This window comes from Callithrix jacchus, chromosome 14, assembly GCF_049354715.1.
Source record: "Callithrix jacchus isolate 240 chromosome 14, calJac240_pri, whole genome shotgun sequence".
Taxonomy (NCBI): Eukaryota; Metazoa; Chordata; class Mammalia; order Primates; family Cebidae; genus Callithrix; species Callithrix jacchus.
The window spans coordinates 40,510,215-40,526,790 of record NC_133515.1 but is presented as its reverse complement, the minus strand read 5'-3'; the positions used below and the strand labels follow the sequence as shown (position 1 = coordinate 40,526,790).

The 16,576-nt window shown below is 35.6% G+C and overlaps 1 protein-coding gene across 6 annotated transcripts in view; it reads left to right on the top strand.

The window, feature by feature from the left end:
- EXOC6B (exocyst complex component 6B) overlaps positions 1–16,576 on the top strand; it is a 694,189-nt gene that overhangs the window by 461,319 nt on the left and 216,294 nt on the right. For all 6 annotated transcript variants that reach the window (XM_078349070.1, XM_035272275.3, XM_035272273.2 and 3 more), the window contains one exon: positions 15,136–15,277. In XM_078349070.1, the coding sequence (XP_078205196.1) occupies positions 15,136–15,277 (142 nt within the window). The remainder of the gene's footprint in view (positions 1–15,135; positions 15,278–16,576) is intronic.

Here is a 16,576-nt window from a genome sequence, read left to right as displayed (position 1 = left end):
GAAAAGGAAAACTAAAATCAACATAAGATTTAAATCCAAGCATACTGTGAATTATATTAAGTATAATTAATTTTATGGTATAAACACTCCAAATAAATGGCAGAGATTTATTACTCTGGATAAAGCAGAATGACTCTATTTGGTCTATAGAGTCCAAATAGACCAAATCATTCTAATTTATAAAGACATAGATTGGTCAGAAGTAATAGCAAGGAAAAGATATACCATGCAAATACCATCATTAAAAAATTGAGTTTCTGTATTAATGTCTGGTAAAGTAGACCTAAGAAGTAGAATTATTCTAGGGAAAAAGATTGACATTTTGTTATAATAAAGGGACTAATTCATCAAGAAGACATTACAATCTTAAGTGTGTCTGCACTGAATAACCAATCTTCAAAATGCATCAAACAAAAACTGGCAGAACTAAAAAGATAAATAGACAAATTCATAAATACAGTTGCTAATTTTAACACTCCTTTCAGTAATTATTAAATAGAATATCAGTGAGGATATAGAAGACTTGAACAACATCATACAACTTGAATTAATTGATGTGTATTTATAGGATATTACACCACTAATAGCAGCTATTTTTTTCTTTCCTTAGCACATATATTCACTAAGCTAGACCATACCCTGGGCTATAAAACATGCCTCAATAAATTCAAAAGGGGTAAAATTTTATAGACTAGGTTTGTCATCTACATACAACACAATTAAATTAGAAATCAACAACAGATATATTCCAAAAATATCACCAAATCTTTAGATATTAGACAACATACTTCTAAATAACCTCTTTCTTAAGGAAGAAACCACAAAGAAATTTAGAAAATATTTCGAACTGAACAAAAATGAAAACACTATCACAATTTGTGGGGTGCCACTGATGCACTTGGTGGAGCAAAGCTTCTTAACCTTGGTAGTGTCGACATTTTGGAGCAGGTATGTTTGACTGTTCAGGGTGTTATAGGATGTTTATCAGTATCCCTGGCCTCTACCCACAATATGCCAATAGCATTTCTCTACACTCCTTCCACCTTTTGCCAGTTGTGACAACTCAAAGTGTCTTCAGACATTGCCAGATGTCCCCAGGTAACAAAATTGCTCCCAGTTGAGAACTGCTAGCTTAAAGGAAAATTTATCACTTTAAGTATTTACATTATAAAAGAAGTAAGGTCCAAAATCAAAGTCCAAGTTTTGCCTTATGAAGCTAAAAAAAGAAGAGCAAATTGAAACCCAACTCAGTAGGAAGAAGGAAATAATAAATATAAGAGCAGAAATTAATGAAATAGTAAATGGACACAGTAGTGGAAGAAATAAAACACTTCTTTTAAAAAAGTAATACATTGGTTAAGAAAAAAAGAAGATTCAAATTGCTGACATCAGGCATAAAAATAGGAATATCAATCACTACAGACCCTCAGAAACTTTGGAAACTAAAAGTACAGTAAAGTAAAATATGAACAACTTTATTCCAGTTAACTTGACCGTGTGGATTACTTGGTTAAATTCTTTGAATTGCACAAATTATAAATTTATAAAAGACACAAATTACAGATTACTTAAGAATAAACAGAAAATCCAAATAGGCTTATTTGTAATCACGAATTTGAATTTATATTTTAAAACGCTCCCACAAAGAAACTGCAGGCTAAGATTTCTTCACTAGTGAATTCTATCAAACATTTCTGAGAGAAATTAAACAATTCTAAGCAAAATTCTTCACAAAACAAAGAGGTAGGGGGTACATTTCTGAACTTATTTTATGAGATCAACATTACCCATAGCAAAATCAAACAATGACAATATAAGAACAGAACATTAGACTAATATCCTGCATAAACATGTACTCAAAATCTACACAATAGTAGCAAATGAAATTCAGAATTATATTTTCAAAAGATACACTGCGCCTCAGTAAGGTGTATTGCCTAAGTTATATAATTGTATGTGTGAGTGTATCCATGTGCTCATCTTAATATGTACAAAGAAAGCATTTAATGAAATTGAACACCCTTTCATGAAAAATAAAATTCTCTCGGCAGTGTAATCTAGTCTTATGTAATCTGATAAGGATATGTGTGAGCAATCTGCAGCTAACATTTTACTTAATGATGAAAGACTGAATATTTTACTTCTCAAGTCAGGAAAAAGGCAACTGTATGAATGAATCTCAGAAACATGTTGAGCAAAAGAAGCTAGGCACAAGACAGAACAGTAACATAGAATTATTTTTAAAAAGTTAAATTCTATTACATTTACTTAAGGTGTACAGCATGATGTTATGGAATACATATAGATTGTAAAAGGTTACTGTAGTGAAACAAATTAACATATCTATCATCTCGTACCATTTCCCATATTTTCTCTGTGTGTTGGGCAAGAGCAACTAAAATCTGTTCATTTAGCATGAATCCCATATATAGTACAGTTTCATTACTTACGGTCCTCATCTTGTGTATTAGATCTCTAGATTATTCATCCGATATATTGGCTACTTAGTATCCTCTGACCTTCATCTCCCCATTTCCTTTCACTCCACCCCATCACCACTCCTGGTAACCACTGTTTTTCCTTTATCATTCTGTGTGTGTGTGTGTGTATGTATATATATATATTATATATATATATTATAAGACTCTACACATATGTGAGATCATGACATAGTTTCCTCTCTCTGTCAGTCTGATTTCACTTGGCAGATTATCCTCCTAGATCATTCATGTTGTGGCAAATGGCACAATAATATGCCATTTTTTTTAGGGGTGAATAATATGACATTGTATATTATGTACTAGTGTCTTTCTTCATTCATTGGTTGAAAGACACTTAGGTTATTTCCGTGTCTTAGCTACTGTGAGTAATACTGGAATGGACATGGGAGTGCAGATATCTTTACCAGGTGGTGATTTCACTTCTTTTGGGTTTATGGTCAGAGGAGGGATTGCTGGTTCTGTGAAGTTCAAGAACCAACAAAAATTATGGGTGTCTTAAGTCAAAAGTTGTTATCTCAGCATATGGGTGGGTCTACTGGTTTGAAAGGGAAGAAATTTCAGGTTTATGGAAATGTTCTGTGTCGTTATCTGGATAGCAGTTTCATAGGTTTTTTATTTACCAGAGGTCTACCATCTTTTTGTAGGCTCTACTCTTGTCATCAAATAACACCACATGTCTTTCCCAGTGTATTTTAACCATCATCATTTGGATTCATGTTCTTTAGCTGTTAGGAAATATTTGTCTACAGTGGGGATTTGTACTTTCTTTTAATGAGTGAACATTAATACAGATACTCTAATTGAAATTAAGAATGTTTTTTGAATAAGATTGTAGTTCTTCCTAAGATATGGATTCAATTGTGGGAGAATTTATTTGGAGAGAATGTGTGATTCTAAGGTGATATAGGTATAAAGGTGGAGTAAGACCTTGCCATGGGATTTCTTCAGCACATAGCAACAAAAGTTCCAGGTGCACGTCCCTGATAATAAAAACTTGGGAATTTCCAGAACTTGATCCTCAGAATACAACTGAGCATCCATCCTAAGAAAACAGACATATTCCAAAAATATCCCCCAAATCTTTAGATATTAGACTACATACTTTTAAACAACCTCTTTCTCAAGAAAGAAACCATGAAGAAATTTAGAAAATATTTTGACCTGAACAAAAATGAAAACACTACTTATCACGATTTGTGGGATGCCACTGATGCACTGCACAAGGCTTAATGCTCTGGGAATGAAGTAGCCTCACCCGTAACTGAGACGTGGAAGAAAAGGGAACAAGATAGCTTCCTCGTTCAATTAAGGCAGGAAACTTAAAGGGGCAATCCAAGAACTCAAGTTTCATGGGCAGGCAGAAATAAGAGATCCTAGTAGAATTCAGACCAGAGCATTAAGGAAACAGAGCCACTGTCAGAAAGGTTATTTCAGAGGAACTGGTACACAGAAGAACAGAGCATTTTATAGGGTAGCTTTGCATTCTCTTTGAGTAGTTCTTAACTTGCCTTGCTAGTTCAATTTCTATCAGAGCTTTTCTCTATTTTACAGTGAAATAACTCACTGAGTAACTAGAGAAAGATAAAGTTTGAGGTGACAAAATGTAAGCCAAAGACCTAGGAAGCAAAAGGGAATTGGTGTGAAAGGACAGCTCTCCTTCACATAATACTTTCAGGCTCTCGTTCCATATTTCTTACTCTCAAACTTGCTAAGATTATCCACAGAAAGAGAAAATTTTCCTTTGGCCACTTGAAGCCATTTAGATAAGATTTTTTATGATCTGGGACTTAGGATCTGTTCCTAATATGTTGACAAAGAGCTGTGGTTGTGATATGGGAGAGGAGCAGGGAAATGCTGGGAAGGGAAGGGTATGGTCCCTGGCAAGGGCTCCATCCCGGCCTGTGCCCACAGGCCTAGGTGAGGATAGGCATTTCTGTTTTGTGCCCAAATATTGCATTTTCCAAACCACCCTGTCCTGCTACGCCCCCATCCTGTGCCTGTAAAAACCCCTGGACCCTAGCGGTCAGACACAAGTGGCCGGACATCTAGAGGAACACACCGGTGGAAGAACACACAAGTGGCTGGACGTTTAGAGGAACACACCAGCAGAAAAAGACACAAGCAGCTGGATGCTGAGAGGAACACACCGGCGGGAGAACACACAAGCGACTGGATGTCAAGAGGAGCACGCTGGCAGAAGAACACTCCCGCAGACACCAGCAGGTGCTGGCGGGCCGACTGGCGGAATGATGGTTTGGTTGGGGCACTCAGAGGAGAGCCTGGCCACTGAGTGGCCCGACTACAGGGCCCAACTACCTTTCCATTCCATCTCTCTTCTGGTTCCCCATCCATTTTCTGAGGGCTACTACTACTCAATAAAAAACCTTGCACTGATTCTCCAAGCCCGTGTGTGATCCGATTCTTCTGGTACACTAAGGTAAGAACCCCAGGATACAGAAAGCCCCGTCCTTTCAACAAGGAAGAGGGCATAATTGAGCTGACATAGCTGCTTACAAATGGAAAAACTAAATAAAAGAGCACCTTGTAGCATATGCTCACTGGGGCTTCAGGAGCTCTAAGCATTTGCCCCTAGATGCTGCCATGGGGTCAGAGCCCCACAGCCTGCCTGTCTGCGTGCTTCCCCTAGACTTCTGAGCAGCGGTGCAGTGAAGAAGCAAGCCACTCCCCCTGTCGCATGCCCTGCTAGGGGCGTAAGGGGATTTTTCTCATATGGAGTTCATTCTGTTGTAAATATCTGCTATGAACAGCATTCTTTTAATGTTTCCTTAGATGAGGAAGGGGGAAAGAAACTTAATCAGTATCCTGGGGTTTCAGATTTGTGTGGTTTTTATCTTCCTGTTCTCTAACCCCTAGTCATAGAGCAACCAAAATATGTAGCAAGTACCAGAAGACCTTTTACTGTGAGGCAGGATCAAATGATTGGTAACAGTTTTTGGAGTCTGGCAGGGCTGGATTTGAATTCAAACTCCACCACTTACAAGTTATATTCAAATTGTTTAACGTCTGTTTCCATAAATATCTCATGGAGTTCTTGTGAGAATTATATGAGATAGTATTTTCAAAATATTTTATGTATAGTCAGTGCTCAATAAATGGAAAAAGCCTCTGTGGTGATGGGGTAGAGATGGTAGAGGTATTGAAGATGGCGATGGTTTTTCTGTGTTCTTCACCTCTACTCACTTGCATTTAGTACTGACACAGCACTTAGTACTGTAATTGAAATACACAGTAATTGAATGTAATGAATACTGAGCTTTCAGTATTTCTTTGACGGAGTTTGTGAGGTCTGTACACATTTGTCATAATTCTGTTTAATTTTGTCTTTGGGTAAGAAACAGTGGCTATCTCTCTTTTCTTAAAAGATAATCAGAGAACCTCAAGACATAAAGTTAGGTGTCAATTGTATTCCTACTTTGCATAGTCTTGAGCTATACTTTGTTTAGTTATATCAAAACAAAAAGTCATCGTTTTTTTCCTTGGAAACCATTTACTGTTTTTGTTTTATTTAGTAGACTTTTTTTTTTTTTTTGAGTTGGGAGTCTTGTTCTGTTACCCAGGCTGGACTGCAAAGCGATGATCTCAGCCTACTGCAGCCTCCGCCTCCTGGGTTCAAGCAATTCTCCTGCCTCAGCCTCCCAAGTAGCTGAGATTACAGATGCCCACCACCATGCCCGGCTATTTTTGGTATTTTTAGTGAGTTGGGGTTTCACCATATTGGCCAGGTTGATCTCTTGGCCAGGCTGGTCTTAAATTCCTGACCTCATGACCTGCCCACCTCAGCCTTCCAAAGTGCTGGGATTACAGGCGTGAGCAAGTGTGCCTGGCCCAAGTAAACTTTTTAGTGCTATATTACATATGCACAAAAAAGGGAACAAATCATGAGTGTACAACTGGATGCTTTTTATCAAATGTAATACTCCATGTAAGCACCATTCAGAAAATGTTAAGTAGAAGACCTCAGGACCCCTTTGAGTAACTGCTTTTCCCCAAGGTATGGAAGGGATTATAAGCAAGAACATAACATGTCTTTGGGATAGTTATTCTTGCTGGTTTTCAAATTTTATATAATTGGAGTTATACTATACACCTGATTTTTAAAATCTACCTTCTTTGGTTCAAAATCATGTTTTTGAGAGTAATTCATGTTGTTACATGCAGTGAGAATTTGTTCATTCTTTTTTTAAAAATTGATATGTATTAGCCCATTCTTGCATTGCTATAAAGAAATATCTGAGATTGGCAATTTACAAAAAAACAGGTTTAGTTGGCTTATGCTTCTGCAGGCTGTACAGAAGCATAAGCTGTTCCATCTGTTTGGCTTCTGGGGAGGCCTCAGGAAACTTACAATTATGGCGAAAGGCCGGGGGGAGCTGGCACTTCTTACATGGCAGGAACAGGAGAAAGAGAGAGAGGCAGAGGGAGGTGCCACACTCTTTTAAACAACTAGATCTCATAAGAACTCATCATGAGAAAAGCACCAAAGGGGATAGTGCTAAATCATTTCTGAGAAACTAATCCCATGATCCAATCACCTCCCACCAGGCCCCACCTCCAACACTGGGGATTATAGTTCGACATGAGATTTTGTGGGGACACAGATTCAAACCATATCATTCCACCTCTGGCCCATCTAAATCTATACCTAATTCATTGAAAGCTTTTTTTTTTTAATCATGAAAGGATGTTGAGTTTTTTCAAATGCCTTTTATGCATCTACTGAGATGATCATATAGATTTTGTCCTTCATTGTGTTAATGTGGTGTATCCCATGTATTGATTTGCATATGTTGAACCATCTTTGCATCCAAAGATAAATCCAACTTGATTGTGGTGAACATTCCTTTTTTTTTTTTGAGACAGAGTTTCGCTCTTGTTACCCAGGCTGGAGTGCAATGGCATGATCTTGGCTCACTGTAACCTCCGCCTTCTGGGTTCAGGCAATTCTCCTGCCTCAGCCTCCTGAGTAGCTGGGATTACAGGCACATGCCACCATGCCCATCTAATTTTTTTGTATTTTTGGCAGAGTCGGGGTTTCACCATGTTAACCAGGATGGTCTCGATCTCTTGACCTCGTGATCCACCTGCCTCGGCCTGAACATTCCTTTTAATGTGCTGTTTAATTCAGTTAGTATTTTGCTGAGGATTTTTGCATTTATGTTTATTAGTCATGTTGACCTATAATTTCCCTTTTTTGGTATTTATCTGGTTTGTGTATCAGGGTTATGATGGTGTCATAAAATTAGTTTGGAAGTTTTCCTTCCTCTTCAGTTTTCTGGAAAAGTTTGAGAAGCATTGGTAATAGTTTTTACCCAGATATTTAGTAGAATTCACCAATGAAGCCATCAGGTTCTGACCTTTTCTTTGGTAGAATATTTCGGTTAATGATTTAATTTCCTCTTAGTCATTATTGGTCTATTTAGATTTTTTATTTCTTCCTGATTCAATCTTGGTAGTTTGTATGTCTAGGAATTTATCTATTTCTTTTAGGATATCCAATTTGTTGGTATATATTTGTTCATAGTGGTCTCTTATGATCATTTGTATTTCTGTATACTTAACTGTAATCTGAGTCATCTCTCTTTTTTCTTAGTATAGCCGAAAGTTTATTGATTTTTGTTTTCTTTTCAAACATAACTCTTAATTTTGTTGATCTTTTCTATTGTTTTTCTAGTTTTATGTTATTCATTTCTGCTCTGATCTTTATTATTTCCTTCTTTCTACTCATTTTGGGCTTACTTTATTCTTGTTTTTTCTAGTTCATTTGAGGTATAATATTAGGTTTTTTGAGATCTTCCATTTTTTTGATGTAGGCATTTATTGTATAAATGGTTCCTTTTAAAACTGCTTTTTATGCATCCTATAAGTTCTAGTATGTTGTTTCCATTTTCATTTGTCTCAAGAGCGAACTGTGTACCTTTTAAGTTAATGTACATGCATGAAATGACAATATATCTATCTTCCAGTACAAAGTATTAAGGTATAAGTTGAATTTGCAAGACAGTAAATTGGGAGAGAGTAGCAGTTAAAGAGGGTGATTTTAATTACGAAATATGAATCAGGGCATATTTTGAAGGAAATGAGTTGATTTGTTACCAAAGAGTTACATGGAAAAAATAAAAAGAGAATTTTTATGAGTCTTAACTCTGGCCTAGTTTTGGTTATCACTATGATAATGTCTGGTCTTTGAATTAACATGAATTTTCTCATAGGTTTACTCCTCCGCTCTTCTCAAAACTTACAAAAAGGTATTCTAATTGGATTGAGAAATGGTATAAACCACTTAAATGCTTTCATAGATGACTTTCATTTCATGTAGTTGATATTTATTGACTGTCTTGGAGTGCATAAATATTACAAATGCATTGAGAGGCAGCATGATTTTGCCTGTAGAGCTAGTTGCAAGACCTGCATCCCAAATATCCCTGAAGCACAGATTTTTTTGTGTGTCCAAAATATGATGTGATAGCTCATTTTTCTGCTTTTCTGACATTTTGTCTTTATTATTGTGAAGTCTCTTTGCTCTGGTATATACATAGTTTTGTAAGCTATAGCTGATGCATGATTATGGCTGATTTGAAATTGTTCCTATAGGTATTCAATGATAGTTTTATAGGAGATTTGGTCAGATTAGGTTTTCTTTTGTTCCAGATTCTTACACTGTCCTATAGATTTTGGCTGTAAGCTTTTTAATATGAGTCGCCATCATATTAGGATTACTTAATGAAGAAGGTGAAACCACCAATTTTTATTGCCTTGTAATTGTTGGTTATTGCTTGAGTCCGTGTTTATTCTTTCCTAGCAAGTCTATGAATAGCATTTTAATGGAGAGCAGAAATGAGGAAGAGAGTGGAGAGTGGACCATGAATTAGCAAAGCTCCAACTTGCTTTCTAGGATTAGAACAATATTTAACAATGAAGCCATACATTTCTGCAAGTATAGTTTTGTTTGGAAATAAAGAATTCTCTTGAGAAAAGGTAGTTTTGAAAATGGTTGGAGCGCAATTAAGTAACTTAGTATGTCAGAGTAAAATAACATGTTTGTGCTTAGCTATTGATACATATTTGAGATGTTCCATCTTTGATATATATCTATCAATAGAGAGCTAAACACATACATGTTATATTATACATATATTTGGGTTTTTATTTTTGAGACAGTCTTGCTTTATCACCCATGCTGGAGTGCAGTGGCATAATCTCGGCTCACTGCAACCTCCACCTCCCAGGTTCAAGTGATTCTTGTGCCTCAGCCTCCCAAGTAGCTGGGACTACAGGTGTGCGCCATGACACCCAGCTAATTTTTGTAATTTAAGTAGAGACAAGTTGGCCAGGCTAGTCTTGAACTTCTGGCCTCATGTGATCCACCTGCCTCAGCCTCCCAAAGTGTTGGGATTACAGGCATAAGCCACTGCACATGTCAGATATATATTGATACAGACTTGAAAATCAACTCTGTGTTTCATGTTAATGCTGAAGTTAATAAGTGATTTAATATGTTGAGATGAGTAATGAGTCAGAAGCATCAAATAGCTTACCAAAATCGCACAGCTAACAAATGGTAAAGACAAAAATTCAAACTTGGTACTTTCTGACTCTGAACAATCTTATTTTCATTTTACCCAGTCACCTTTGGTTCTCCTTGTCAGTCTCCATTGGCCACTAAAACAAGACTTTCAAATGCTGTTTTCTCAACCTCTGACTTTATTGGGCTTTTAACTCTTTGATTTTCTCATCATCTCAGTGTTCAGCCTAGTGGGTTCTTTAAGTGTCTGTCTTGATCTAGATAAGGATGTTAGGCCACAGTTAAAAAGTATGACCCAGCAGATATTCTGCATTTGGAGAATTGGCTCCTGAACTACCATTAACTTTCCCCCCTGTTATTTTCTGGAACTGTTTAGCCCAACTGTTTCAGTGTAATACACTGATACAGTATAATACATAACTTCTTTTTAGGTGATATATTACCTAGATATATTTGAGGAATAACACAGATTAAGAACTGAGTAGAAATACCTAATAATTGTATGAGTTTGTCAAACTTTCTTAAGCTCATTGAATTTTAGTTTATTTATGTACAAGAAAAGAATAATACTGATTTCTTGGGGGTAATTATCAGGATTATGTAACGATATCAAATGCCTAAGTGTAGCATATCTTGTGTGTAATACTTCCCAAGAGATAGCAGTTTCTTAACCTTTTCTCTGATTTCTGATCTGCTATGCTATCTCTAGTCATCTGCTTTAGTTTTGCTTCATTCATTCACTCTATTCCCACTTTCCTTGTTGAAAAGCTATAGTCTCACTTTTTTTTTTTGTTTTCATTTTTTGTTTGTTTTCTTTTAACTTTTAGGTTCAGGAGTATATGGGCAGGTGTGTTATCTAGGTATTTACTCATGTCATGAGGGTTTGGCGTACAGATAATCTGGTCACCCAGGTACTAAGCATAGTACCTGATAAGTATTTTTTCTGATCTCTTCTCCCATCTTCCACCCTCAAGTAGGCCCTACTGTCTGTTATTACTCTCTTTGTGACCATGCTTTCTCTTTATTTAGCTCCTTCTTGTAAGTGAGAACATGAGGCATTTGCTTTTCTGTTCCTGCTTTAGTTTGCTAAGGATAAGGGTCTCCAGTGTCTTCCATATTGCTGCAAAGAACATGATTTTATTCTTTCTTTATAGCTATGTAGCATCCCATGGTGTATAGGTAACTAATTTTCTTTATTCAGTCTATCATTGATGGGCATTTAGGTTTATTGTATGGCTTTGCTATTGTGAATAGTACTGCAATGAACATATGTGTGCATGTGTCTTCATGGTAGAAAAATTTATATTTGGTTATATATTTAATGGCAGGATTGCTGAGTTGATTGGTATTCTGTTTTTAATTCTTTGAGGAATCACCACACTGCTTTTCACAATGGCTAAACTAATTTACGCACTGACCCAGCAATGTATAATTGTTCTCTTTTCTCTGCAACCTTGCCAGCATCTGTTTTATTTATTTATTTTTTTCATTTTTTAAAAATAGTAGCCATTCTGACTGGTATGAGATGATATCTCATTTTGGTTTTGATTTGCATTTCTCTGATGATTAGTGATGTTGAACATTTTGTCATATGCTTATTGGCCACATGTATGACTTCTTTTTGAAAAGTTGCTGTTTATGTCCTTTGCCTACTTTTTAAGGGGGTTAGTTTGTTTATTTGCTTGTAAATTTGTTTAAATTCCTTATAAATTGTGGACCTCAGACCTTTGCCAGATGCGTAGTTTGTAAATATTTTCTTCCATTCTGTTTTTTATTTTGATAGTTTGTTTGTGGGTTTTCTGTTTTCTCTTTTGACAGTTTATTTTGCTGTGCAGAAGCTCTTCAGTTTAATTATATTTCATCTGTCAATTTTCGCTTTTGTTGCAATTGCTTTCAGGTTCTTCGTCATGAAATCTTTGCCAGTTCCCTTGTACAGAATTGTGTTTACTAGGTTATCTTCCAAGGTTTTTATAGATTTAGGTTTTACATATAAGTCTTTAATCCATCTTGTGTTGTGATTTTTGTGTATGGTATAAAGAAGGGGTTTGATTCCAATCTTCTGCATATGGCTATTCTGCTTAAAAGCTCCTTGAGCTGATAAACAACTTCATTTAAGTTTCAGAAGAGAAAATCAATGTACAAAAAGTAGCATCCAATAGCACCGAAGTAGAGCGCTAAATCAGGAACCCAATCTCATTCACAATTGCCACAAAAAGAATAAATTACCTAGATATACAGCTAACCAGGGACATGAAAGAGCTCTACAGTGAGAAGTATGAAATGCCACTCAGATAAATCAGAGATGATACAAAGAAATGGAAAAACATTCCATATTCTTGAGTAGGAAGAAGTAATATAGTTAAAAAGGCGATACTGCTTGAAGCAATTTACAGATTCAATGCTGTTCCTGTTAAACTATCAATAACATTCCTTACAGAACTAGAAAAAACTATTTAAAAATTCATATAGAACTCAAAAAGACCCTGAATAGCCAAAGCAATGCTAAGCAAAAAGAACAAAGCTGGAGTCATCACGTTATGTGACTTCAAATTATACCACAGGGCTACAGTAGCCAAAACAGCATTATACTGGTACAAAAACAGACACACAGACCAACGGAATGGAATAGAGTGCCCAGAAATAGTGCCACACACCTATGACCATCTGATCTTCAACAGAGCTGACAAAAACAAGCAATCAATGTTCAGTAAGCTGTGCTGGTCTCACACCTTTGTCACCTCTGCAGGTTCACAGTGGGCATAGCCTGACCATTATGTTGAACCCTGTTTTTCTTTGTAGGTACCTGTCTTAGGTCTCTAGTGGGTTTAATTAAAACCAAGTAATTTAATGTGGATTACTTTTATAATGTAACTTTTCTCTTTAGAGTTTGTTTTTGTCTCTATTGTATCTTTTCCATTTGATCTCTAAATTAGCTCCTAACTGAAGTATTCCAGTTTGTTGTTTTAAATCATCCAGAGTGTGGCCTATTAGAAAATACAAATGAGGCCAGGTGCGGTGGCTCAAGCCTGTAATCCCAGCACTTTGGGAGGCCGAGGCGGGTGGATCACGAGGTCAAGAGATGAGACCATCCTGGTCAACATGGTGAAACCCCGTCTCTACTAAAAATACAAAAAATTAGCTGGGCACGGTGGCACGTGCCTATAATCCCAGCTACTTTGGGAGGCTGAGGCAGGAGAATTTCCTGAACCCAGGAAGCGGAGGTTGCGGTGAGCTGAGATCGCGCCATTGCACTCCAGCCTGGGTAACAAGAGCGAAACTCTGTCTCAAAAAAAAAAAAAGAAAATACAAATGAAACCATAGAGATGAGGAAAATTTATAGTATGTATACTAAATTGATCATCTTTTTTTTTTAAGCGACGAATAAGATTTTAGTTAAATATATACAAATTTAGAAAATATTCAATTGCACAAAGTAATCAAAGACATAAAATCCATAAAATATCTTTTGTTTAAGTTAGTATAAAAATTAACAGAAAAGCTTATTAAAGTATTTAGTACTGATTATTATGCAAAGAAATAATACTCTAGAAATATTTAGGGACAATGCAAATGAGAATATACCATAAGCAGAGCCCTAACTGGATATTTGGGAGTCTAGCTTTCACTTGTGTTTGTCTTCATATATAAGCATATGCATTATGGATCACAGTATTGATACCCCTCATCCTAGTAGCTTCAAATAGTAACTCTAAATAAATTATCCAAAGTATATAAAATTATGTAAAATTGAAAATGTATTATAATATTATTTATGTATAGTTTTTTCTGTTTAAATCCTGCTAGATTCATTGAAGACCCTGGCCCAGTATAACATGAAAAAATATATAAAAGGGACACTGTAGTCACACTCTTGCATTTTCATGATCTCATACTAGAACTGACTTACTCTGTTTATAGTAGCCAAAAGAAAAAGAAAGAAAAAGAAATAACCTAAATCTCCAGCATGAGAAGAATGGCCAAATAAATCATGGCTTACTTCCAAAAAGGAATATTATGGAACAATGAAAGGAATAAACTACAACCAGATGCAATACACTTCACAATCTTCACGTTCATAATATTCAACCAAAAAAGGAGGTTGCAGAAGGACATACATAATATTATAGAAAGTATCAAAATATGGAAAATAATACAATGTATTGTTTCTGGTCATATACTTGTCATAATAGTACTTCTTAAAAACAAATGAGAGACCTAATACCAAGAATGGTCATCTCTGAGGAGAGGGAAGAAAATGATTAAGGAGGTCACACAGGGGCTTAAACTGTATTTGTAATGTTTAGAGGCTGTGTAAGTATTCATCTTATGATTCTATATATTTTTCTATGTGGCTGAAAGATTTAATAATTTCAAAAAAGAATGATGATTCACTAAATAATTTGATCATAGTCTTTTAAAAACACATATCATCCTGTCTTTTGAAACAGATGATAAATAACAGATATAAAATTTATAATTCACTAAATATACTTTGAATCTTTAAAGAAGACAGTAAAATATTAATTTTAAAATCCATATTTTCAAAATTAACAGAGTTTATATTAACAAATCTGAGTATTTTCTAAGAAAACAAAATGCATCCCCTTAATTATTTTTTTCAGGTAAAATTTTTAATTCTTTTCATTTTATATGTGTTAAGTCATAAAGCAGTAAACACTAGTTTCTAGTTACAGTAGGGACTGTTGTTCACATTTGCTTTTTAAGAATTTTTTTTTTGAAGGGAAGTTTTTGAAATTTATTCTCTGTAGAATATTGTTTCTCACTTAAGATTTTGAATATTGTTTGTCTGCTGTCCATTTAGAAAGGAAGTAGTTCTTGACTAAATAGCTGGGCTTTGTGAATTTCAGCTTAGTGTTACAGTTACCATGACTGATGTTGATGGAGCTATCATATAAGATGATTGCCATCAGTTGCTTTAATTCCAAGATTATTTGAATGGAAGGATATTACGATAAGGAGAACCTTAGAGAAATTTCTAATTGAAAAAGAAATGATTTTAAGTTTTGTTGAAATTTTATTTTAATTTATATTAGATTTATTAACTTTATGATTTATACTGTTGTATTTCAGGGAAAGGTGGCACAGACAGCATGTATGTCAGCTTGCAAGCATTTAGCCACATCCTTGATGCAACTTTTGTTGGAAGCTGAAGTGCGACAGCTCACCTTGGGAGCATTACAGCAGTTCAACTTGGATGTCAGAGAATGTGAACGTAAGACAGTGAACATCCCTTTGCTTGTTTGTCTTACCAGCAAACTCATTTCTGTGGGGGAAGAAAACATTTTAGGTGTTTAGGGTCCTTGTTCCTAAAGGGGTCAGAGAATACCTAGATAACAGAGATAATTTTTAGAATATCTAGAAATAGAATTTGTCAGCAAGCTAAATTGAACTCCCAGAAGTGCTTAGACCCGTATTTAAAACAGAAGATCTCTATCTACAAGGAAGTCTGCTGTCTATAAGGAATATAAGGGAGGTATGCATTTAACAGATACTAAAGTAAACTGGATTGCCCAAAGGCTTCAAAAGAATGCAGTTTTGAACTACTTTCTTCTACGATTCTGTTTAAAAACTAGCTATATCGTATATGTAAACTCTTATTAGTCTAAAGAACAAATTCTGTGTGCATTAATTAGTCAGAAATGCTTTCTATTATAAGAAATAAAAAACTTTAGATAGAGTGGCTTAAACAAATAAATTTTATTTTTCTCAAAGGCAGTAAGTTGCTGTGTTGGTTTAATTGCTCAGTGATGTCATTATGGACCCCAAGCTCTTTTGTTTCTTCTCCTTTGGTATATATAACTAGAGTGTGAACTCTTCATTCTCATAATATATTACAGTCAGAAGAGACCCACATTCAAGACAGGAAATGGACCTATTCCTTTTATTAAGAGAATAAGAGCCTTTTGAGGAGATCCCTGACAAACTTTCCTGTATGTTTCATTGAACAAAATGCTGCCATATGATCATTTCTAGCTCTATGGGAGGCTGGAAGATTGAGTACCTGACAGAGTGAAAGAGGAACATCATTATTGGCAGAGTTGACTCATCATAAATCATCTACTTGAAGTTGAATGCAAAATTAGGCTCTAGTTAGGAAAGAATGAAGAGCTGTCGGTGAGAAATGAAAATGAACAAGAAATGTTGACTCTTGGAATTTTTTCTTATTCTAAGAAAATTAAAATAATGGGAAATTACATGAGTCTGCTGACACCCTTGCCCCACATTTTAATTTTACTACTTATTGGTTTCCTTTGGTTGACTGTTAATATTGTTATGTGTGAATTTGATACTGCCATTTTCATGCTAGCTGGCTGTTTTGCCTGTTAGTTGTTGTAGATTCTTCATTATGTTGATGCTCTTTAGCATTTAGTGTGATTTTGGAATGGCTGGTACTGGTTGTTCCTTTCTATGTGTAGTGCCTCTTTCAGGAGCTCTTGTAAAGCAGGCCTGGTGGTGACAGACTCTCTGAGTACTTGCTTGTTCGCAAAAGATTTTATTTTTCCTTCAGTTC